Raw genomic sequence first — 23,675 nt, forward strand, 5'->3', positions numbered from 1 at the left:
ACGCGGGTCAACCATTGACTTTGCATGTAAACTGGCTGCTTCTTCTACGCCTGCTGCGTCCAGTGTGAACGCAGCATAAATGTTCAAGCTCCGCTCCGGTCCGGCCAGGTCAAAATCTGCTATTGCAATTGCACCAAACAGGAAAAAAAACGGCGAGAACATCCGATTTGTCAAATTAAAATATAGTGACAACAGATTGGTAACTACAAATTAGAGCATCATTCTTATATATTTCAATAAACTAACACCGTTTATTTAAAAGATTGGATGCAAACTATTGGTTCTTCAACAGACCAGGAAGCAGATTTCTCATCTCCATCAGAAACCGCACATATGCTGGATGCTGATGAGGATTATTTAATATATATTATTATTATTATTATTATTTAAATTATATTAAATTAGGCATTCATTTCTGCATGTTTTGCTCCTGAATTTATTGATAATATCGCGCATGCTCTCCTCGAGCTCCGATAAGTCGGAGCGCAGCAATACGGGAGGAACAGCGGAGGCTGCAGGCTTTGCTTTGCAGGAGCGCTGCGGAGCGGAGACGGAGGATGTGGGATTTCAGGGCAACAGAAGAAGCAGAGCAAGTGACTTTTAGACACTGTCCTCAGACAACATGCGGTAATCTATATATGTTTTAAATCAGGTTGGGTCAGGATTAGCCAGCAGGTGGATCTGGATCCGGACCGCGGTCTGCTAATCTGTGACCTCTGCCTTAAATATGGAAGTTGGGATAAACAACCATCTTTCCCATGTGGACCCTTGTGTGTCCTTCAATTCCTGTGTGTGTGTGTGTGTGTGTGTGTGTGTGTGTGTGTGTGTGTGTGTGTGTGTGTGTGTGTGTGTGTGTGTGTGTGTGTGTGTGTGTGTGTGAATCTATGTGAGTGGATCTATGTGAAACTGAAACATTTTCACTTGACAGACAACGATTTTTATCTTATATGCAAATAATATGTAATTATTATTTTTTTTTTTTACAATTTTGGTAGAATTACTACTCTAAGCTAAAGCCATGTTTTAGAATCTTAACACTCCAGTTAACGATTAATCATTTGCTAAATTAGTTGACGGTTATTTCAATAATCGATTAATTCATCCGTTTATTCCAATTAATTGTTTCAGCCCCTCCTCATTTGCATAATTAGGCAGAAATACATACAGAAATGTAAATACGACAGGCAGAAATAAATACAGAAATGTAATAGATATGGCAGAAATAAATAGATATGAAGAAATAAATATGGTAAAAAAAATACAAAGGAAGAATAAACCAGACAAAAATATCATGACATGAACAAAATAAATACTTAAGTAGCAGGGGCGGATCTAGAAAAATATTTATGGGGTGGCAAGAGGGGGGCAGGAATTTTTTAGGGGTGGCAACATATGGCATTTGTTTACACTGAATTTATTCACAGTTATCACAGTTTGGTGAGAATAGTATGTAGAGTAAGTGTTTCATGTGAAACAGTTCATATTAGAAATACATCGTACAATGAGATCTCACTTAATAGGAGATAGAAGAATGATAACACTACTTCTAGAGGGGCATTATCACAGGAAAGGTATTAAGGTAAGACACAGGTGCTGAGTCGCAGATGTGACAGATTGACTGTCAGAGAGGCAGCTTTGCAGCATTTGCACAAGAAGAAACTATAGAAAGAAAAAGTTCCCCATCAGAGATCTATGGACTGAGCTGTACTAAAGTCAGCATAACTACACAGTAGAAATAAATGGGTCAAGGCACCCGCACAAGGTACTGGACATCTATGTAATGTTTACTCTGAACACACATTTACCCCATTTGTTTCTCAGTAACTTGACATACAGCAGTTAAGGCAACATGAAAGGGACATTTCATGCATGTAGATCTGCTGTAGATAGAGCTGCATATGGAGGACCAACTCTGCCATATTTAAAAATAAATACAGAAATAAATAAATGCTCAATAAATAAATAAACATACAATTAATTGCCACCAAAAGTACAACCAACAAATAAATGTAATTAGAAATTATATTATAATGGCAGGCAGAAATGTTAAAAGGGCAGGCAGAAAGAAATAGCGGCGAAGAAATAACTAGGGTAAAAAAATATCAAGGAAGAATAAAACAGACAAAAATATGATAACATGCACATAAATAAATACTTAAAAATATAAGTAATTAAAAAATGAAGTTGAAGATAATAAATGACAAAAAAAAAAAATAAGGTAAATTTTAAAAAGGCAAAGAAATAAAGAAGCCAATTAAAAGTTATTAAGAGTTATATACCTTTATGACTAGCTGTATAATTTAATTTCTACTTACATTTATTTGTTGTTTGTATTTTTGGTGGCAATTAATTGTATGCTTATTTATTAAGCATTTATTTATTTATGTATTTATTTTTAATATGGCAGAGTTGGTCCTCCATACTGCTGTATCAACAAATCAACAAAAAGGCGGGTTCTGTATGTTACATCAAAATCTCCACAAATCTGAAAAGAAGCAACATAAAAATACATTTTGCTTGTGAGTAGGTTCATACAGGTCATTTCTGGATAGTTTCATATTATATATACAAAAAAAGAAACAACAACACTGCTTCATATTAAGCAGGATTTACACCAGTATCACATTTTTAACTTTTAACACTTTTGGTTTTATTAAAGGAAATATCAGATTTTCTCAGGTGCCAAAACAAAATGTAACATCTCTGTAAAGGCTCACCAGAGAGCATAACATAAAGTTACCTTGACTATAACAGCTGAATGCAGTGATTTCCATGTTGCTCAGCAAAACGCTTCACAACTTTATTTAGATCCAATGCCTTTGTGCGTTTTGATTTGAGTGCAACCAAACTATATAGTCTCTTTTCTGTCATAGTTGACCGCAAATATTTCTTTATGAGCCTGAGACGTCAGGCCTAACTAACATCATAGATAGAGAAATAACGTTCTGCAACCTGATTTTTATCATCTGTAAATCAGCATTGCAGCTATGCTAGCAACATTGTACTTTCATTATGATTTAATTTCTCGATAGATAGTTAATCAGTTTTTACCTGTTTCATCCCGTGTCTCCTCTCCCCATCACCCCTGGCTCCCTCGCTTTGCCCCGCTCGGTTTTCAAAACAAATCAGTCTCAGTCACTCTCGCGTCATCTCGTGCTGCATCCACTGCAGTCCGACATTGGAAATTAGCGGTCGCAATTCTCAAATGATCCATAATTTATAAGCCTCGCCATCCCTACCGCCAACTGGGGTGGCAGCTGGGGTGGCAAGGCTGTCATTTGGGGTGGCAGTTGCCACCCCAGTAGATCCGCCTATGTTAAGTACATACTTCTTCTAGATACTTGTGAGAAACTCTCAGAGTATATTTTGAAGTGAATAAACTTATTCTGTTAGTTTGCAAAAAGATTAGCTTTGGAAATGATCCATCCACATGATTAAACCTAAAATAACAAATAAACTGTAGTATGTTTAAAAAAGCATGGCAAAACATTCACAAATATTAATAATTATTTTTTAGATTCAATCTATTTTCCAACCCAAACGTTGCATTTATTTAGGGTGTGTTATTATGATGTGTTATTTCAGTGTTACCATTGCTACGTGGATGTTCATTCAGTTGTTTAATTTTGTAGAAACAAATCCGATCACAGACATGAAACAAAGTTAAAGTCATTTCAAATGGCAACGGTCTGGCTTTAAGAAACACTAAAAGACTAAAACATTTAGTAGTCAGTAGGTCATTTATGGAATCACCCAATTCAGAGGAAAATTTAAATTCTACAAATTTAAACAATATTTATATATGTACATACATATATAACACAATTTAGAGAAGCTAATTAACCTAACTTCTTTTTTGGACTTTGGGAAAAAGCCGGAGCACCCGGAGAGAACCCACAAATGATAAAAATATAAAGAATATATATAGATATATATCTATACATATCTATCAATCGATCGATAGATATGTATAGATACGCGGTTTTTGTATAGATATAGGGTTTTTATCCAACTCACTCTGCATCTTAGCCAGGTAGTCCTCCACCCTGCACTCTGTCACAGGACTGAGGGGAAAACCAAAGCTCCTGTTGAGGGCCCGAAGGTGGCCCCGGGGGCCGCTGGGGAAAGACCCACGGGGCTCCCGTTAGCAAGGACGGACCTGCTGCACTGAGCAGCTTGGAGCTTCTGAGAGCCGACTGTTGGTCCTGTCCAGTTTAGCAGCGAGGGACTTCCGCTGGCGCATCTCTTCATTGTAGAGCTGTCGGTAGCGCTCTAGTTCAGACTCTCTTTGGTTCAGACTCTCCAGCTGACCGCTGCGGGCCCGGCCCAGCTCCGCCTCCAGCTTCTGGATCCTCTGCTCCAGCTGGGTGCGCAGGTTGGCCTCATTGGCAGCTTTAAGCTGGTCTAGTTGTTCTTGAGAAGCTGCCTGGGACTGGAGGAACAGGTTGACTTGCTCCAGTTTCTCTTTAAGGTCCTGCTGGGCTTTCTCCTCTATCTCACGGCGGTACTGCTCCCTCTGGATATGATTTGCCTCCAGTTGGCGCCTCAGCTCCAACACCTCCTCCTCCAGCAGCCTCTTGCTTCTCTCCTGCTCATCGTGACTACGGACCAATCCTTTTAGGGACGCCACCTGATCCTTAAGCTCCTCGTTGATCTTCTCTAGCTGGTTACGAAGAGACGTTTCCTTCTCCAGCTGTCCCTGCAGATTATCCACCTTTTCCTTCATCCATCCGAAGGTGTACAATTCTTTTTGAAGCTCAATGTTCCTCTTCATCTCCAGATCGAGGCGAGTGTCGGCGGCCTTCTTCTGCTCAGCCATTTTCTCCGCTTTCTTCTTTTCCATCTCCATCTGAGAGGTGAGCTCTCCTTTTTCTTTTTCCAACTCGGCCAGACGCAGGCTTAACTTAGAGCGGCTCTTCAGCTCCAGATCGAGGCGAGTGTCGGCAGCTTCCAGTCGGGCGTTCTCGATCTCCAGCCGTTGCACGGCGCCCTCCAGCTGTTTGACGGTCAGCTCGGCAGCAGCGGCGGCAGACAGCGCCTCCTGGAGTTTCTGAGCTGCACTGCTTAGTTCCTTCTCCCTGTCGCCCAGACTGCTCTTCAGGCTGTTGATCCGTCGCTTTGCCTGAACGTACTGATCCTCGCTTTCATCAAGCTTTACTCTGAGTCGGTCGTTGTCTTTGAGGAGCCGCGCTTTCTCCTCCTCCAGTTGATTGCAATAGCGTGTGTTGACCTCCAGGGAGGCTTCGCTCATTGACAGCTTCTTCAGAGAGTCGGCTAGCTCCTGTTGTAGCTGCCTCATGCTGGTCTCTCGTTCATTTTTCTCTTCCTCTAACTTATAAATCTGATTACGAAGATCTGCAGCCTTGACAGCCAACTCCTTGTTTCTGTCCTCCACCATCTGAACCCTCCCCTCGCCATCAGAGCGCAGCTTGGACAGGATGTCTGTGAAGCGCTCCTGGGCGTCTGTGACGGCACGCTCCTTTGCAGATCCCTTGTTTATGGCCTCCTCTAGTTGTTGCCGTAGCAGCATGGCCTCGCTCTGGGCTTGGGCTAGCCGTTTTTGCGTTGCTTCATGGCGCGCTGCCGCATGGCTGACCTGCTCCCTCTCTGCATGCAGAGCGTTTTCTAGTTCCTTGGCGTTCTCGATCTCCAGCCGTTGCACGGCGCCCTCCAGCTGTTTGACGGTCAGCTCTGCAGCAGCGGCGGCAGACAGCGCCTCCTGGAGTTTCTGAGCTGCACTGCTTAGTTCCTTCTCCCTGTCGCCCAGACTGCTCTTCAGGCTGTTGATCCGTCGCTTTGCCTGAACGTACTGATCCTCGCTTTCATCAAGCTTTACTCTGAGTCGGTCGTTGTCTTTGAGGAGACGAGCTTTCTCCTCCTCCAGTTGATTGCAATAGCGTGTGTTGAACTCCAGGGAGGCTTCGCTCATTGACAGCTTCTTCAGAGAGTCGGCTAGCTCCTGTTGTAGCTGCCTCATGCTGGTCTCTCGTTCATTTTTCTCTTCCTCTAACTTATAAATCTGATCACGAAGATCTGCAGCCTTGGCAGCCAACTCCTTGTTTCTGTCCTCCACCATCTGAACCCTCCCCTCGCCATCAGAGCGCAGCTTGGACAGGATGTCTGTGAAGCGCTCCTGGGCGTCTGTGACGGCACGCTCCTTTGCAGATCCCTTGTTTATGGCCTCCTCTAGTTGTTGCCGTAGCAGCATGGCCTCGCTCTGGGCTTGGGCTAGCCGTTTTTGCGTTGCTTCATGGCGCGCTGCTGCATGGCTGACCTGCTCCCTCTCTGCATGCAGAGCGTTTTCTAGTTCCTTGGTGCGAGTCGCCGCCTGCTCCTTCTCTCTCTGCAGGACGTCCAGCAGCAGACCTTTCTCTGTTAGCTGCAGAGTGACCTGATACACCTCGTTTTTCATGCTGTTTGCACGAGCTTCAGCTTTGTCCAGCTTCTGTGACAGGCTGTTTACTGCCTCACGCTGGGAGGCTAATTCACCATTGAGTCGGTCTCTGATTCTCTGGTGTTCTTCTCTCTCCCGGATCAAAGTTTTCTCAGAGTCTGAATGAGCTGCCAGACTGAGCTCTGCCTCCTGCACAGCTCTGGCCAGGCGGCTGCGAGTCGACTCCACCTCTGCCTCCAGCGTCTCACGGGCCTGCCGTTCGTTTTCCAGCTGCTCTTTCAGCATCTCGTTCTCCTCCAGCAGATGGCTCTCTTTAAGCTCGCCATTGGCCTGCGATCGTTCTAGATCGTTCCTCAGCATGGACAGCTGCTCCTGCAGCGAAGCCGTCTGCTGGAGAAGCTCTCGTTCTCTGTCACTGGCTTCTGTGAGCTGAGACAAAGCCTCACTGCTGCTGCTGCTGATGATTCTCTTGTTCTCCACCTCTTGCTGCTTAGGGAGATGACTGTTCAGCAGATTTTCCTGCAGGGCCCGTGTGCTGCGTTCCTGAGCCAGCAGCCTCTGAGTCTCGGCGTGCTCCTCTTCCAGCTGTTTGGTGTTGCTGATCAGCGTTCTCATATCCAGCTCCACTTTCTGCTTCACCTGAACCTCCATCTGTTGCTGCTCCTCTAACCTCCGCAACTTATCCCTGGTAGCGTTGTACATCATGTTGGCATGATGGTTTTCCTGCTCTTGCTTCAGTTGAAATTTCGGGTTTGTGATTTGGGTCTTTAGTTCTAACTGCTTGCGCTTTAGCAGAGATTTCTCATGTTTAAGTTCCTCCAGGGAGACTTTTAGTGTCTCCCTTTCCATTTGCAGGTGGCACATCTTCTCTTCCAGATACCCATGGCGGCTATTCAGTTTTTCAATGTTGAGATCATACCTATGGAGAATGTTCTGCAGCTGTGTGGTACTGATTGAGTCAAAAGTGGATGAACTCAGCCTCTGCATGAGGAGGGATGCATGACGGTAGCCTGAGTTGGCCGAGTCCATGTCATCTGTGGATGTGTCCGAGGACTCGGTGAGCTCATCTAAATCGTCTCCTGTGTCTATGTCTTCAGGCTTCTGCATCTTCCTTTTCTGCTGTCTTCTAGTCAACAACCTTTTTTCATCGTCCGACACGTCACTTAAGAGTTTTAAGCTTTTATCTTTTCCCTGTTGGGTCACTTCTGTGTTTTTCGAACTAGAATGAGCTAGCATGAAGGGGGATGCATGACGGTAGCCTGAGTTGGCCGAGTCCATGTAATCTGTGGATGTGTCCGAGGACTCGGTGAGCTCATCTAAATCGTCTCCTGTGTCTATGTCTTCAGGCTTCTTCATCTTCCTTTTCTGCTGTCTTCTAGTCAACAACCTTTTTTCATCGTCCGACACGTCACTTAAGAGTTTTAAGCTTTTATCTTTTCCCTCTTGGGTCACTTCTGTGTTTTTCGAACTAGAATGAGCTAGTTTTTCTTCTTGAGTTGAGGAATCCATTGCTTGTATACAGGAAGGTAGTTTTACACAATGTACACACTTTATCCACAGGTTAAAAGATTAGAATAAAAGCAAACCGAGAAATAGATTCTCAAAAGGAAAAACCTGTGTTGACTGTTCGCCGTCCTTTGTGAAATGTGTTTGAATACTGAGGTCTGTGATGTCACCGGTTTAGAACTGATGACATCACCTATGAAGCCACACCCATTTGTAGCCACACCCATTTTTAGATTGCCTTTTAAGTCCAAAATTCAAACTGTTGCATTCTAATTCCAACTGTCATTGTCATGTGACTTTTGATTTTTTAAAAAAAAAATTTTTATTTTTTTTTTTTTACAGTGTCCTGTCTGGCAATAATAATAATTGTCTAGATGCCATAAATAGCCCAACAGATTTTACTATCACAAGTGTAGCAGTATGGCAATTGCCATATTGCTCCACTTGTTTCATGCATATAAATTGCTTTATTATAATTATGCAGGGAGTTTTACAGTTTATATGGACACTGCAATGTAAATAGAGCAAAAAAAACAGAAGAAGAAAAAGGGAAAAGATGAAAGAAAGAGGAGATAGAAAGGACACTAGGGCTGCAACTAACGATTATTTTAAAAATCATGTTTCGGCCGATTATTTTTTAGAATAATCGATGAATCGGACAAAAAATATTTTTTATATTAACCTCTAACTAGGGGTGCTAAAAAACACATCCTCCAAAGACAGATATTTACATGGGAATGTGGCATATAATTAATTGACATATTACTGATCTTGCTGGATTTTATTCTGCTTTACTTCCATAAATTGCAGGATCTTCTTTACTTTATCTTTGCCAGAAGATTTAAACTTTAAAAGCCTTGCCCTCATAATTTGCAAGTTAATTTATTTATAAAGTAAATATAAACGCTGCTTAAGCTAATTCAAATGAAATTAAAAGTAAAATAAGTAGCCAACCTTATCACTGTCTGTAACCTACTTACAAGGTAAGGAAAGCATCAGATGAGCTACCTGAGTAACTAACGTTACCTTTCCCCACTTTAAAATGAAACAAACATGGTTACTCATCCTGCTGATCAGCTATCTTCACTGCCATCGAAGGGTCCAACGTGTTTTCTTTTCAGGTGCTGCATCATAACAGTGGTACTTCCGTGCCATGTTAATTTGTTTTTACAAAAGTTGCATGTTACGACTTTTTTCGCTTTACGAAGCGCAGGCTATTTTAATTATTGTGATCAATTTGTGCCGTCAATCCCGGCGCATGCGCGCTTCATTTGCAGTCTGGACGCTGCGGGTAAACATCCTGCGGCTCTGACTGAAGCGATGAGAGGGACACACAACTAATCGATGATGAAATTCAATGCCAACGCTTTTAAAAGTCGATTTTTATCGATTTTATCGATTCGTTCTTGCAGCCCTAAAGGAGACAATGACAAAACATTTTCAGTCTGCTTCATCATCTGCAACGAGATGTAAAAAGAACAGCACAACCGAAAGACATGGTACGAGACATACAATAAAATAACACATTGATACTATCGCTGAAGTAGTATTATTTAGTCTGACATGTACTCTATGTTACCTGAAGATATGAATGTGGGCTTTCTGTATGGAAGTGAATCTCTGAGTACCTGGAACAAAGCACCTGTAGCTGTTTGTGAGAGTGCGCTTGTGCATGTAAAGTTTATCCATAGAGAAAATGCTCAATAGTGGTTGTTGAGAGCCAAAGAGGCGCCCCCTGAGAGCACTGTGTCCAGCGCCGGGAGACCCAAAGCCCCAGATGCCCAAAGGGACCCCAAGAGCGAAGGTACCAAGGAGGGGCCTGCCCCGGGAAATCAGACCCCCACCAAGGGAGGAGGAGAGACAGCCCTGAGGAAGTCCCCCAGCCACCGCAATGTCGGTGCCCCGGGGAGCTGCGGGGCCGCCGGCAGCCAGCCACCCTGAAGTGAATCTGACCCTGGGCCGACCTCCAGTCAGGAGCCCCAGCCAGGCCCCGGCCGGCCGGGCCCTGCGGAGAGGCCGCCAGGAATGAGCCAGCATCCACCCCCAAACCTCGAGCTCCACCAGTGCACCGGCGGGCCCCGACGCCAGCCAGCGGAGGGAGAGCAGGATGGGGGGGAATGGACTCCGCCCTTAGCAGAGACTTGAGATGTGTTTGGGAGAGGGGGCAGTTCAGACACCAACCTGGGAGAAAAAAAACTCACAGTCTCAATCACGCCTTCCCACCCTAGTGCCCCCACTCGTACCACACACACAAAAAAAATAAATTAAAAAAAGGGCGGATACACATTCACACATAACACTCACATCCAATAATACCAGGCCCAAAGACCCGGCGGCACCGGTGGTAAACCTGAAATCCGGATGGGGGGAGGGGAGCCGTGACACCACCACACCAACCCATCTCATTCCTGCTTCGAGCCCCACCCCGCACCTGGACCAGACCACCCCCAGCAAAAGCCTCCCCGGGATTGGGGCCCAACCATCCCACGCAGGCTTTATTAAGAACTTTCTTTAATGAAGCCATGGCTATAACGTTATGCTCTCTCTGCTTTTCCTCAGGGTAGTTTTTACCTCGTCTGTTCCTGTTTTGCTGTGATGCCATCCTGGAGAGAAACATCAGCTGTGCTGCTTCCATCAACACCCTTGTTTATAGATGCTGGAGATTGGCCTGTTTTCCAGTGTGGGCCTGTTTCTCTGACCGTGACTGGTTGGATATGCTCTTTTCATCCTCTGGCATGGGAGCTGGCTCGGAGCTCATCTGCCTGGCTGTGTGCCTCCTGGACGTGGTCGCCTTTTGCAGCTGCTTTTTGTGTCTCTGCTTCTGTCAGAAGGCAGATGGCCGCTCACACTGAGCCTGGTTTTCCTGGAGGTTCCTTCCTGTTAAAAGGGAGTTTTTCCTCTCCACTGTCGCTACAAGCATGCTCAGTGTGAGGGATTGTATTTGAGTAAATGAGTCAATGCAATCAAATGGTTTTCCTTAGAGAGAAAACTTTAAATCAATTTGACTGTATGATCTGGTTGAACTGTAAAGAGCCTTGAGATGACTTGTGTTGTGAATTTGGTGCTATATAAATAAACTGAATTGAATTATAATTAATAGTTGTCTTTTAACATTAAAGGGAATAAATGACCCTGGTTCTCTCAAACCTTTAACACCCAACTATTTGCTTTAAATGAAATCTGAATCTGCCCTACCTCTTGTAGGAAAATTTGTGAGGGAGGATATTTATTCCTCAAAACGTTGGCGCAGTGTACAGTTTCTGGTTGAACAGTTTTGGAGTCGGTGGAAGAGGGAATACCTCCAGAATATTTCCATTAGACAAAAGTGGCATGTAATTCGGCACAATCTAAAAGTAAATGATGTTGTAATTGTAAAAGAGGATTTTCTCCCAAGAAATAGGTGGCAGTTGGGTCGTGTTTTGGAAACAGTGGTTGATAGTGATGGCTTGGTTAGAAGAGGGAAGTTTAGAACAGGAGATCAAAGATCAGGAAGGGATATTATCTCAAAGAGTTCAGTGATAGAAAGACTGGTGCAAAAATTGGTGGTGTTATTGGAAAGTGACTCATAAACCGAATGTACACAGACAAGTAAGTTTTAAACAATCTGCGTGGTTTTAAAGGAAACTTTAAATTAATGCATGATTTTGTTTTGATAATTCAAGTATTATTGGTGGGAGTGTAGTGGATAGAGAACCAATTCAATTAAGTTGCCTAAATTATTCACTTTTGTAGACTATTTATTGCTAATTATTTAAAGGATGTTGCAGATTGTGTCTGTTTTGATTAGCACTGGTGGTTCGTATTTTGTTTAATTGTATTTGCACTTTGTAAAGTTTTGTTGTTTTTTTTGTTATGTACCTTACGGGCTGCCGTAGCTAAATGAGGGCAGGCCCTATAAAGGCTGGCAAATCATTGTATCAATGAATGACTTCAACAAACTGTCAGAGATGTGCTTGGCACTATCAACACTTAGCGTTACCCGGTGAAAGCAGCGAAGTATGTTTTATTTTGTTGTTTGTGTGTTGTAAGTTAATGTTTATATTCTAATATTTGTATATCTGTTTAGTTTTCACGGTGATTACGGTGACTGAGGTAATGCAAGATGATTGAGATGACTGATGGTCCACATCAAAGAAAAATAAACAAACATTGGAAATCACCCGTCGAGACCGCACAAATTAATTCAAGTGCTGGGGAGCTGCTAAACATTGTATAATATAATTTCTATCTACATTTATGCATGCACTTCATGTGATCTCAAGGCGTGGTGGTGCTGGATGAGATTCGGCAACGTTTCTCAAACTTTTTTTGCTGCAATCTGCTGAGATTATCACTTTTAAATGTTCTTATGTTTTAGTAGTTATAGAACATTTAGAGTTTAGCATCTGAACTTTCTGATTTTTATTCCCCTTTCCAGGTGAACTGACTCAAGGTGAGCTGTACTCGGCCATCAAGTGGGGAGATGCACTTCTATGAATTAGTGGAGGACACTAAAGATGGCATTTGGCTGGTTCAGGTAAAAGTTGTAGTATGGATGTTCTAGCTTTTTTATCTGCAGACATTACTGGTGTGTTTTCAGTAAAAGCAGGGAATTGTTTGGGTTTTTGGTGATAGGCAAATCAGTCCAAAAAGATGCAGAATTGAATCGTTCGCCACTAGAGATATTTATTTGCTCATTTGTTCCTGTCATGTGTGAACTTTATTAGTTTTTTTTTTGTTCTACACCACCAAGGACTGGGACGGTAGTTTGGTCAAGCCTCGCAGTATTATGTCTTTTGACAGGTTTTTCTGAAAGGTTTGCTACTCAAGACAGACAGATTTATTTTTGTGTACACATGTGTATTGTTGGGATGTATTGCCACAAGAGAGCCCAAATCAGTTTAATGAACCATCTAAAACCATCCCCCTTTCCTTTTTCACAAAAGATTCTCTGGAAAGTACTGTAACTGCCCACTGTAAAGGCAGTGAGCTAACGCATGGACCAATCAGCTGATGGAGGAGGCTGAAACTTCAACAGGAAATGCCCTTATGTCACTCATGGTTTAAAACGGGCGAGTGCGAGTTAAATCTTCCTCTTTAACTGGGTTTGACCGCCTGTGAGGAGAGGCCCATTTCACGTGAAATGTCAGGAGAAAGCTAACTGGAAGTAGCTTTCGTTTTTCCTGCGTCAAAAGTCACGGATCGCAGCGTCCCATCTTGCATAGCGGCTGCGCTAACTGGGGAGACAGAAACCTCCGGAGTTTCTTTAAACTAGTCAATTAATCTACCTTGTGTTTATTTTCTAATAGCGTGTAATGTTTTCATGTGTGTTAGATTTTCTGTAATGCTGAATTATTAGAATAAAGTCATCATTATTTAAATTGTAGTGGTTCTGTGTATCATATAGCGAACGATTAATCACTCAGGCCAGAGCGTTTTGACCCCAGCAACACTGAATCCACCATTGAAGACTACCGCCCTCCGCCCGGGAGAAGTTAAAGTTGGAAATCTGGAAAACTACTTCAAGAAGCCTGCGTGTGTTCATAAAAAGCCTCCAGCCCTCTGTCCGAGACCGCTATTCTTCTCTTTGTCAGGCACTGAGAGAGGAATATTCAGTGCACACTGATCCGGGCTCCGTGATGTTCAGTGCCCTCGGCATCCAACAGAAACGAAATGAATCGCCGAGAGGTTTTTACTGTCGGTTGCAAGCTGCATATTTTCAGGGGCACATTGCCCCTGGGCTGGAGGAAGACTACTCACTAAAATTTATTTTCCTCCACAATCTTCACTAATGCATAAGATACGATGTTACCATGTACTGCTGAACCAAAACCCTCACCATACAAGAAATTAGGAAATATGCACAGAAAGCATGGGAAAGGCGCGTCCGCACCAGCAAGGGTACCGATAGCGAAAACAGGGTCCTACAGGTTCAGGCAGAATAAGGGAGAAAGTTAGAGTGGGAGGGACAAGAGGTTCCTCCTTCCAAAGCTAGATTTAAAAACGGATCTCGCAATTGTGATACTCGCCCACAAGAAAAGAGAGGTTTCCAGGATTGGAAGAGTTCACAGAATAGAGAGGACAGTGGGTTCCAAACGAGGTACAGATCAGAGATGAGCCGATATAACAGACCGCCTGACCAAAGGAAGCTAAAGAAGGAGTATGAAGGGAGACATCAGGATGAGAAGATAGAGCAGTCAGCCATGAAGGAGATGGAAGCTAAGCTCCGTAGATTGTTAATAGAAATGGTTCGTCAGATCAACAACCCCTCGAAACCCCAGCTGAACATGAAAATCCCCCAGAAAAACCTGACCTGAAGCCTTCATCAGCTTTACTAGGTGGGGACTTACCTTCCACAAATTCCTTATTACACTTACTGGAAAAGGTCCAGGTGGTACTGTAAGCCCCCAGAATCCCCTCAGATCTCATCAGGAAAGACCTCCATTTTGGTCCACCTCTTCTCAGAGAAGACCAATACCCGCTCAGAAAATCTTCCCTACCAGGAAGTCAGCAACATTTCCCAGGATGCAAGATCAGAAAATGGGTCTTACTTAGACTGTAGAACCGGTTCTGGCCTGTTCAGGTCAGCTGCTGCCCATGGCTCACCAGCAGAGGTCCAGGGAGGCTGCAAAGCAACCCGACACGCTCCCCAGCAGGTGACAAATCAATCGTCTCCATCATATGACAGGAAGCAGGTGTGTTCCTCAGAACATTCTGCCTGCTGTCAGCTCCAATCATCAGCCCTTTTGGAACAAACTCCTCCTAAGCAAAGGGGGGTTACATCCATTTGGCTCAATTTACAGATGAACTGGATCGGACCAGTTCTCATCCCGATAGAAGGTACTCAACATCTTGCATTTGTAACATTCTTCTCCATAGAACAGGTAGAAAGAATCAAATGCAACCCAGAATCCACTTCTGTGGAATGGAGTGTGCCTCCATTCTTAAAGTCACATGTGCATAGTACCATTCAGATTGAGTGTATGTTAACACACAGGAAAACATGCACTGATCTCATAAGGTTTCATTTCCATATTAAAAATTTCACAGCTTTTAAACTAGTCTCTTCTTAAGGAAAGGACTATAATGTCAAAATATCTGTTAAAAATGAGGAAGTTATGACCCCTAAGATAAAGCCTTTGCGCCTCGGGGGCTTCCTCACCGGTTCTTTTCATGGGAGCAAGTTATTTACTACTCTTAACTCAAACTGGGTAAAACCATATAAAAAGGAACAGGAGTAAAAAAATAACAGAGTTTATTCCAGATCAGGTCGTTACAGGACAGAGAAAATGCTTGAAGCTTGCACAGCTGTGGGCTCAAAAATCACGTCCGCGAGCGTCTAACAAAGATTGAGCCTCGAACAACGTCATCTCCTGCTTCTTATACCTTCTGAGTCTGTGTTGCATCATGTGGATGCTTAGCTGTCCGTATCAGAAACTGACACGCCATCCATGTCTTGAACTTCATGCAGGTTGCTTCTATGCTTCAGGGTTACAGATAGCTCTCCTATCAGACCGGCTCCAAGATGTGCCCATATCCTGTGTATTCTTAAAGACACGAAGGCTGTCCCGATTAGATGACCTCCGTACACACAGTGACATCCGCAATGTGAAGGAAGGCCTTCTACTCTGTCTAATCTGGCTAACAGAATAACAATGCACATGATGTAAAAAGATTAAACCTAAAAACTCATAAAAAATTTGTTAGTATACAGGTGCTGGTCATAAAATTAGAATATCATGAAAAAGTTGATTGATTTCAGTAATTCCATTTAAAAAGTGAAACTTGTATATTATATTCATACATTACATACAAACTCATATATTTCAGATGTTTATTTTGTTTAATTTTGATGATTACAAATGACAACAAATGAAAATCTCAAATTCATCATATCAGAAAATTAGAATATTGTGAAACGGTTCAAAATTGATGGCCCCTGGTGCCACACTCTAATCAGCTAATTAACTCAAACCACCTGCAAAAGTCTTTAAATGGTCTTTCAGTCTAGTTCTATAGGCTACACAATCATGGGGAAGACTGCTGACTTGACAGTTGTCCAAAAGACGACCATCGACACCTTGCACAAGGAGGGCAAGACACAAAAGGTCATCGCTAAAGAGGCTGGCTGTTCACAGGGCTCAGTGTCCAAGCACATTAATAGAGAGGCGAAGGGAAGGAAAAGATGTGGTCGAAAAAAGTGTACAAGCAAGAGAGATAACCGCACCCTGGAGAGGATTGTGAAACAAAACCCATTCAAAAATGTGGGGGAGATTCACAAAGAGTGGACTGCAGCTGGAGTGAGTGCTTCAAGAACCACCACACACAGACGTATGAAAGACATGGGTTTCTGCTGTCGCATTCCTTGTGTCAAGCCACTCTTGAACCACAGACAGCGTCAGAAGCGTCTTGCCTGGGCTAAAGAGAAACAGGACTGGACTGCTGGTGAGTGGTCCAAAGTCATGTTCTCTGATGAAAGTAAATTTTGCATTTCCTTTGGAAATCAAGGTCCCAGAGTCTGGAGGAAAAGAAGAGAGGCACTTCATCCACGTTGCTTGAAGTCCAGTGTAAAGTTTCCACAGTCAGTGATGGTTTGGGGTGCCATGTCATCTGCTGGTGTTGGTCCATTGTGTTTTCTGAGGTCCAGGGTCAACGCAGCCACATACCAGGGAGTTTTAGAGCACTTCATGCTTCCTGCAGCTGACCATCTTTTTGGAGATGCAGATTTCATTTTCCAACAGGACTTGGCACCTGCACACAGTGCCAAAGCTACCAGTACCTGGTTGAAGGACCATGGTATCCCTGTTCTTAATTGGCCAGCAAACTCTCCTGACCTTAACCCCATAGAAAATCTATGGGGTATTGTGAAGAAGAAGATGCAATACACCAGACCCAACAATTCAGAAGAGCTAAAAGCCACTATTAGAGCAACCTGGGCTATCATAACACCTGAGCAGTGCCACAGACTGATCGACTCCATGCCACGCCGCATTGCTGCAGTAATACAGGCCAAAGGAGGCCCAACTAAATACTGAGTGCTGTACATGCTCATACTTTTCATGTTCATACTTTTCAGTTGGCCAACATTTCTATAAATCCTTTGTTTTTATTGGTCTTCAGTAATATTCTAATTTTCTGATATGATGAATTTGAGATTTTCATTTGTTGTCATTTGTAATCATCAAAATTAAACAAAATAAACATCTGAAATATATGAGTTTGTATGTAATGTATGAATATAATATACAAGTTTCACTTTTTAAATGGAATTACTGAAATCAATCTACTTTTTCATGAAATTCTAATTTTATGACCAGCACCTGTAATGCACTGGATGGATCCAACAGAAGTGGTAAAACTTGACATGATATCCTCTTAAGTTGTCAGAAATGTACGCAGGTTAGATGACACATCTGGAAGCAGCTTGCTAAAAAGATCGCACACCTCTGATCCCCTTTCTAGATTTGGTAAAAATTTAAAGTTTTGAACGGTCTCTAATGCTTTTTGTCTCCCTCTAGTGGTGGCTTGTGTAATTACAACTACTCAGCTGATTCCAGTGTTTTGAGATCCAAATAGCGTAGTGCTCTCTTTGACGCCATCTGGTGGCTTAGGGTTGTCATTGAAACCACAGTTTGAAAATTCCCAGGCGAAGACCCCTTGTCTCCCTCTGGTGGTGGTTTCTGAAATTGCAGCTGAATGGTGTAAAGAAGGAGTGACTTGTTTTTTTGTTTGTTTGGTTTTTTTCTCTTTTAAGCTGTTTCACTGTTGCTTTCTGTGCTGTGGACAAACAGTGTTTTAACAACTGGAGAATGGTAAACTTAAAACTGCGGGTATAAAAAAACAAAACCTCAGGTTTAATTGTGCAGCTGCTGACAACTTTTACCACTTCTGCCAGGTTTTCCAACACTGCATTATCCATTTTGTGTGCAAGAGTCTTTTGTTTAACAGTGTTCTATACATATATACATACACGCGCACACATCTTTATATATGTATATATATATATATATATATATATATATATATATATATATATATATATATACATATATATACATATGCACACTATCAAACCCAGCCAAGCTTACTTACTGAAAGGTGAGTGATTTGAACCATTAAAAACCCACAGATTTAAATGCGATTGGCAACCTGTCAAATTAAAGGGGAAGTTGCACGTTGAAAGAAACCTGCTTATCGTTTTATCCGCACGTTCTACACCTGCCGTATAGGTAACAACTAGGGGTGTAAATCTCATCCATCATGGCGATTCGATACAGTATCGATTTCCTGACCCAACGATTCGATTATTTTCGATACTTAAGAATACACCACGATTCGATTCGATTAATCGATTAATCGGTTAATTTTTTTTTTATTATTATTATTTTTTTTTTTTACACCTTACAGGCTAAACAAAGTTTCAAGTTTGAAATAAATCAATGAAAGCTGTAATATCATTATGCATTTTCTTTAGAAACAACAGCAAATAACAGAAGTAGAAAAGTTGCATCAAAAAATACTGCAAAAATACTGCACAATATCAGTGTAATGAGTTCAATGCAATACCTCGGCTCCAGAGAAACTGTCCAACATATTTTTTTAGAATGTAATAAATATATTCAGGAAAGAGAGATGTTGTGTAGAGAGTTAGACAGGAATAAAAATAAACTAGATATAAGGGAATTGTTTCAAAGGTCATCTGGGGATGTAGTTTTTGGGGGTATTTTTAATTTTCTAAGAAGAACGGGTATTTTAGGGAGAATATAATAGTTTGTCTGGTCCATACTCCATTCTGGAAGGTGGCGGTAATGCACCTATAAGTTGTTTGCCGACCGCCATTAAAAAAAAGAAGAAGAAGAAGGCTCCAGAGTGTTGCGTCACCGCCCCCTTGAGAGACGCTCTGCTGCTCCTCTCCCAGATTGTAGCTGATTGCAAACAGTGCACCAGACAGGAGGCCGGCTAGTTTTGTTTTTATGACCGAAATTGCGGAAAACAACTCGTGAAGTTTGACCCGCTAGAAGAGCGAGGTGCGCGAGAACGCTGGGAGCCTTTTTCCAGCTGAATCTCCGCTCTTTTTGCCCCATTGTCCCTCCGTCGTCGGACTAAACTCGCCCCCACTTCCTCATCGCCTCGGCCGTATCTAGACCCACAGCGTGTAGCCCAGACCACGCTTCAATACTGAGCATAATTTAAAAATGTCTGTGTGAAGCTTGCTGCAACAAACTGCTGTAAGAGTATAACCAGGAAGCGCGGTAGGATGGCAAAATAGGTTTAGCGCCACCGCAGCACGGGAGGGAGAATTACGCCCAGGAGCAAATGGATAAAAATAGACCGGAGGGGGAAAAAAAAAACATTAATCGATTATCTTGCGGACGTGTCGATGCATCGGATCGTCGGCTTTTGGATCGATGCATCGATACAAAACGAATGTTATTTACACCCCTAGAAACAACCTACAGTAAACGCAGTGTGTTTGTTTAGTGCGTGTAGTATAGTGTAGTGTATCAACATCTGCCCTAGCTTGGACAATCTCAGAAGCCAGTTAAACAGACTCTTAGAGTTTTATTCTTTTTTGTTTTCTTTAAACTAGTCATTTAATCTAGCTCGTGTTTATTTTCTACTATCGTGTAGTGTTTGCATAGATCTTAGATTTTCTGTAATCCTGAATTATTAGAATAAAGACGTCATTGTTTAACTTGTAGTGGTTCTGTGTTTCATATAGCGGACGATTAATCACTCAGGCCAGATCCACCCCCTTTGGTAATAGTGTGAATAAACAGAGATAAAAAGGTTCTTTAATGATAATTAATAGCTCTTCTGATAACTTAGCCTGGGTCACTAGATTGGTGTGGATACCTGAATTTTAACAGCCGGTCCAGGAACCCTCCAAAGGTGAAACAACAAACCCTGGTAATTAAGTAAATTAAAGCTACATTTATTCAACTAAGAACACTAAATTGATTTCACCTCCGATTTTGAATATGTTAAATAATTAACTATAACTCCAGTTCTGGTTAATCATTTATTCATTATCTGCAGGATATTATTTTGCACAACAGTATACAAAAATAAATTTCTTTTAAAACAACTCTAACCTATTTCATTTAAGTGCTGCCTTGAAAACAGTAATAAATACATAAAAAAAAATGGTAATATAAACATATGACTGCTGGCCTCGTCTCCAGGCAGCAGACTGGAGACGAGGAGACGAGGTAAACCCCACTCTGATTTTTTTAATCTAATATGCTCTCTCTGTATCATGCAAAATAATACATTCAAGGGATGGCAAATAAATGTATTGTATTTACATCTGCACTGGAACTATAAGAGGAACTGACACTGAGCATTTAAAATATTAACTTCACTTTACAGGTTGTACATATGGGCTATAGTTACTGTGAAGCCAATTTCATATATTTTATCTAGGGATGAAACAATCATATTAATGGATTATTTAAATAATTGTCACCTAATTTAGTAATTGATTAATTGATTTAGCCGACAGAGCCACCCACTTAGAGCAGGAATTATACCAAGACTGTAAAAAAAATATGTAAACATTTTGCATTTAAGACAAAAAAAAATTTTGTCTGTCAATATTCTCCATCCAGAATTCCTCAAGAGGAAACGTTTCTGTTTCACCTTGTTTAATTTAGTAAAAAATCTTCTTTAAGGAACCTTTGTCTATCTGATTATTAATCGGAAAAAAAAAAAAAAATCGACGGATGAATCACTTTGAAAAATAATCATAAGTTGCAGCCCTAATTTTATGGTAACATTCCAAACACATTTCTTCCATAATACAGCACTGATTATCTGTGTTTCATACAATCATATAATATTTCTATTATAAAAGTGGGTTTTTTATAGTAAAGAATTAAATGTAACAAAACGTTTTATCATCATCCTATATTGCTTACTGTCTGACTGTTTAAATACCTCCTTATGTTTATTTTCTTTTTCAGTGGCATCATCTACAAAGCACAACACTAAGAATGAGCCAAAGTTTTTTCAAATATAAAATCACTTTTAACAATTATAAAAGACAATATAACACAATCTTATCTGTAATGTAATATATCCAGAATAAACAGCCAGATTCAAGCATTATTTACCAGGCATGAATGTTTGCACTAATTTACTTATGGACCGTGTGGAAATCTAGAAAAATATAATCAGTGTAAACAGAGTTCCTCTGTTTGTCTTTATCCTATTTCTAGAAGTAGAAGTTAATTAAATAGCACTATTTTAATGTGGAAAACAAAAAATGGCAGATATTTAGCATCCTTCTCATGTTATGTTCTACAAAAGAAATAACACCTGTGATTTAAACCTGAACTGCCGTCAAAAATTAAAATAATAGCAAAGAAATATTGGTAAAAGGGAATCAGAAATGTTGATAGTTTATAGTCTTTGTTCATTTTAACAGCAGTTTTCTGAACTCCTGTTTGACTCAGAATATTTAGTTTAATAAAGAAATCCTAATGTTGGTTACTTACATTTCTCAAGTTCCACAAATCCAAACTCTCTCCTGCTTCTTTACAGAACTGCAATCAGAAGCTTTCACCTGTTTTAGCATAGATAATATTTAGTTTTTTTATTTGGACTAGTTTCGTAGCCTAATATTAATTTTAGTAACCGCCGTATTCTAGTGTCATTTTTTTTTTTTTTCTTGCACTCCAAGCACACACGCGCACATACAGACTAGAAAACAAGCAATCAGAAAGAGAGAAGGAGGAACTTAAGGTGGAAAAATCAGAGAGTGGAGTTAAACAGCGGAGCACAGTTCCATCATGGAACTTCCATGTGCTGCTATGTGAAAGGTACAGGAAAGACCAGGCAGCTGCAGCTACCAGGAAGAGGAGCTGCAAGAGGAAAAGGAGCGACTGCTGTAACAACGCTGGATTATAAACATGTTGTTCACGTGCAATTATTGGTAGGGACAAATAGGTCGGACCAAAATTATGGTAGGGACATGTCCCTATGGTCCCTATGCAAACCTACATAGTTTAAAGGCTGTGTTTTTTATACAGATACAGATAAGGACAGGTATCCTTTATAAAGATCACGAGTTCAAACACATACCTTTAAAACAGGCAATGAATGGGGGACAGGAGGAAATCTTAAACAAGAGGCTACGGACAAGATGCTATCCGACATCTTGTTTGTGGATGACAAAAAATGCATTTTCCACCAAATTTTACAAATGAGTTCTTTAAAATCTCGTGATTTTATTATATTTTCTTACTTTTTTTTCTCTCTTATATGTTGTGGTTCCAGTTTGTGAGGTTATTTTGTGTTCTTTTTCAGTTCCACCGTTTGTCCACCAGATGGTGCCATTGGGTTACTTCTGTCTTGGGATTGCCTACACCTGTTAATTACCCACACCTGCAACTAATCTCTCATCACCTCAGAAGAGTATATTAGCAGCTGACTGTCATCACCTCTTCGCCAGAGTGTTTGCCTGTTTGGGGTACTCTAGCCCCTCTGAGCTTTTGCCGAGTCAATCTTTGAACTTTTCTAGTTAATTCATGCTCTTACCTTTTTTGTCTTGTGAATCTTCAGCAGGAAACCTATAGATCCTCTGGGATTTTTCAAGTCCTTCAAGAAAATTTCTAGAGACGCTGAGAGTTCCACAACTCACCTCCTCTGAACTCCAACCAATTCAAGATTTCCAGCTGACAGTCTGCTCTGCTGTGCCAACAGAAACTTAACTGTCCGCCCTCCAACGACTCGTCCACCTTCAACCAGCCAAGGCCTCCACAAACTGGAACCTCAGACCACCCTCCAACTCAAGCAGAGAGTTCAAGTAAGAAGTAAAAGCACCAGTCTTCCACATTTTTTCCCCCACCAACTTTGAACCCACCTAATCAATCTCTCCTTTGTGCAGTCGCACCTGGATTCCTGGCCGCAGGACCCCCAAGCTGACATAACTCGGTTTGTCTCTTTGTTTTAAGGAAAAGAAAATGATATGAATGAATGATAAAAATTACAGACCCTGTCATCTTTCTGAAAATAAAAGAATATTTGTGACTGAATACTTATTTGCAATACCATAAAAAGCTGCAATAATCATACATTACATTTTCTCAACTGCCATTTACCAAATGTGTTGCTTGTAAGATTTCATAAAACCTGGGATTCTCAGATATTAGTAACCTGTGAAAAGATTTACTTTGTTTACATGAATCAATGTATTTTAAAACCTTGAAAATGGCGTGTTAAGTTTGTGGTCTTTATATTACAAACATTTCATCCATGTTGACTTTTTTGTAAATAATAAATACTGATTCCTTTTGGGAAACGTTTAGTGTCTTATTCTGCAAACATCTGTGGTGGAGACTGATCACATCCGGTCATCCCAGAATCCGCACTGAAGCCTCTTACCAATATCGTTCAGAAAGATCACCAGTCTCCAAGCTCATTATTGACATTTAAACACAAGACACCCACCCTGCGAAGGAGTGGCACAGCCTCATATTTATCAGCAAAAAATAATCGCCTCAAAGGTGTGAACTGTTTCCAGCAGGTGTCCTGTATTTCTGTATATACTGGTGTACATCCATTAATTGTGTGTGCTAGCTTTCCTATACTTCATTAAAGAAGCTAAAGCAAAACAGCACATCGTGAGGTCATGGTGATGCTGGGCTCAGCTGAAACATGCAGGCGGACAAACTTGTTGGTGCCCCTTATTTATTGAAATGAAAACCCAAAATATTCACAGAAATAACTCGAATCTGACAAAAGTGATAATATATAAACAAAATCTAACAAAAAAACCCAAAAACAAATGAAA

At 41.4% G+C, this 23,675-nt stretch overlaps 1 protein-coding gene and 1 long non-coding RNA gene across 4 annotated transcripts; one reads left to right on the forward strand and one right to left on the reverse strand.

Annotated features, from left to right (window-relative positions):
• Positions 1-4,144: 4,144 nt before the first annotated feature.
• Positions 4,145-7,555, reverse strand: LOC119798909 (ankyrin repeat domain-containing protein 26-like). The gene has a single exon (XM_038308582.1). It carries the CDS (start codon positions 7,499-7,501, stop codon positions 4,145-4,147), a length of 3,357 nt encoding a protein of 1,118 aa, XP_038164510.1. The 5' UTR covers positions 7,502-7,555.
• Positions 7,556-10,568: 3,013 nt separating this feature from the next.
• Positions 10,569-23,183, forward strand: LOC119798857. Of its 3 annotated transcripts, XR_005282771.1 has the most exons (5): positions 10,569-10,607; positions 12,318-12,416; positions 22,190-22,352; positions 22,445-22,688; positions 22,770-23,183. It is a non-coding gene; the product is annotated as an uncharacterized LOC119798857 (long non-coding RNA). The 3 variants fall into 3 exon arrangements; XR_005282770.1 differs by lacking the exon at positions 10,569-10,607 and having other exon boundaries at positions 12,143-12,416; XR_005282772.1 differs by lacking the exon at positions 10,569-10,607 and having other exon boundaries at positions 12,143-12,416; positions 22,448-22,688.
• The last annotated feature ends 492 nt before the right edge of the window (positions 23,184-23,675 follow it).

Source organism: Cyprinodon tularosa, unplaced genomic scaffold, assembly GCF_016077235.1.
Source record: "Cyprinodon tularosa strain WSP-4 unplaced genomic scaffold, ASM1607723v1 ctg117, whole genome shotgun sequence".
NCBI classification, from domain to species: Eukaryota; Metazoa; Chordata; class Actinopteri; order Cyprinodontiformes; family Cyprinodontidae; genus Cyprinodon; species Cyprinodon tularosa.

Coding starts and splice junctions, on each gene's coding strand:
- LOC119798909 (XM_038308582.1), bottom strand. CDS start 7,501: ATGCAGAAGCCTGAAGACATAGACACAGGAGACGATTTAGATGAGCTC.